This window comes from Cyprinodon variegatus, unplaced genomic scaffold (assembly GCF_000732505.1).
Source record: "Cyprinodon variegatus isolate N-32 unplaced genomic scaffold, C_variegatus-1.0 Scaffold407, whole genome shotgun sequence".
NCBI lineage: Eukaryota > Metazoa > Chordata > Actinopteri > Cyprinodontiformes > Cyprinodontidae > Cyprinodon > Cyprinodon variegatus.
Window position 1 is genome coordinate 543,139 of NW_015150860.1, and position 1,970 is coordinate 545,108.

The 1,970-nt window shown below is 42.2% G+C and overlaps 1 protein-coding gene across 1 annotated transcript in view; it reads right to left on the reverse strand.

Annotated features, from left to right (window-relative positions):
- LOC107093076 (zinc finger CCCH domain-containing protein 7B-like) overlaps positions 1 to 1,970 on the reverse strand; it is a 27,071-nt gene that overhangs the window by 19,519 nt on the left and 5,582 nt on the right. The window contains exon 4 of the mRNA XM_015387898.1: positions 893 to 1,090. Within this exon, the coding sequence (XP_015243384.1) occupies positions 893 to 1,090 (198 nt within the window). The remainder of the gene's footprint in view (positions 1 to 892; positions 1,091 to 1,970) is intronic.

A 1,970-nucleotide genomic window follows, 5' to 3' on the forward strand; every position in this document is an offset into this window, starting at 1 on the left:
GGAGGATGTGGGATTTCGGGGTTAGAGAGCACAGCTCTGATGTTAATTCCTGCTTGGTTCCTGATGACTCAATAAACTCCTCCCAACAGAAACACGTCCACCATAGAAAGATTCCTTTATTGTGTTTCTATAATTTCATCATTGCAAGAAAACTTAAACCGCGCGGTGAAGGTGGTGAAGCGGCGCTCGGTGAAGCGGTGCGCATTAGGAGCGTTCACTGTTCCTCCGTCACCTCAGGCTACTATGTGACATTTGCTTCAGGATAAACATTTAATCGTGAATGCTTATTATACATTAAGCCCATATAGTCATTTTCTATAGTGGGATAATACACTTAGAGCCCCTGTTGCTATACGAGGCTTATATAAGGCTTTTACATTTTTGAGGCTCCAGACAGATTTTTTTTTTTGGTCCAATATGGCTCTTTGAGCAGTTAGGGTTGCCGACCCCTGCTCTAGACAAAGGTGACGGGTGGGTCATGAGAGATAAAGAATGAGTTCACACAGTCTTCCTCATGCCGTGAACAGAACACACCTGTTCTGAAATGTTTATCTGGCCAGGGAAAGATATATTAAGCTAACAGGGATTGTCCTTGATGAACTGAAGTTGTTTTCCTCCAAATGTTTGTGTGTGAGGAAGTTTTTTGTATGCAGGGGTGGGTTGGTTCCCCTTGTAGGGTGTGTGTGTATTGGGAGTTGTTGTATAAATGTATGTACGGAGCTTGACCCAGTCAGAGCTTTTTCCTCCCTGTCTGCAGACGTGAAATAAATCTGTGTTTTTGCAAAATTTGCCTCTGCCTTCGCTTTTAAACTCCACCCTGGATGACTGTCAACATTTGGACATCTACAGCTCTGTGCCATGATCGTCTAAAGAAAGCAGCAGAAACGCTCACCATACTGTGGTACGCAGCGGCTCGGTTGACATACAGGCTCTCCAGCAAGGCTTCAGGGATCTGGATCTCTTCTGCTTCAGCATAGTTCGAGACATTTAAGGCTTCGCTGAATTCTTTGACGGCCTCGCTCCACTGTTCGTCTCGGAAGAAGGCATTGCCCTCTTCAAGAAGGTTGCAAACCAAGCGGGTCAAAAAGTCCTGAGGGAGAGGAAAAGATGCACACAGAACTTTTATTCACAGACAGTCACAACCTAAGTAGGGTATTTATAGGATATATGCTGGATAATACTCTTGGTTTCATTTCTTTAGAAGCTTTTGCAGAAAAAATCAAGTGTGTATTTGACATGTTTACATTAATGCTTGTATATCTGCTGCTTTATTTTAACTGTGGAGACAAAGAAGTTTTATTTACAGCTGTTTTGCGGTTTACTAAACAGCATTCAGAAGCTGATTGCTTAATATGCCATTTCAGCAGTGGAAATTTCAACGTTTCAGTATATGGGCTGAATTCCATTGCTGAAATAAGTCAGACCATTTGCAGAAGAGTTCCCCTGATTTCAGCACATGCAAGTTACTACATTATCTGAGTTATTGGACAACAATATCATTTTGATTTTTTTCTTTTTAATCCAACTGGGCAGACCTGGCCTCATTAGTTCCACTGAAACACATCCTCACATTGCCTCAGACAAAGACTTTCTGGACAATTTGATGGAAAAAAAATATTTGAATACAGAGCAAAGTAGTGGTTGTTTTGATACAGAAAAAAAAAGAACAAAAATCTGAATCTGTTTAAAGTCGTAGGGAAGCGGCTGCTCCAGTCGCTGCATTTCTTAATCCTCCCGAGTGGTGCAAGACTTTACATGAGTAAATTTATTGAATGTGATTGGTCGTTTAGCAAGGGGGCGGGATTGTTGTAGCGGAAGGTTCGCAACCAAGTTTGATTGTGGCCGGTTTCTCGGAAGCATCTTGCTAACCAGTTGGCAACTCAGTGCTAGTAGGTTCCCAATGGGTAATTCCATTGGGACTAGGGTTGTCACGATACTAAACTTTTCAACTCGATACCGATACTAAGGAA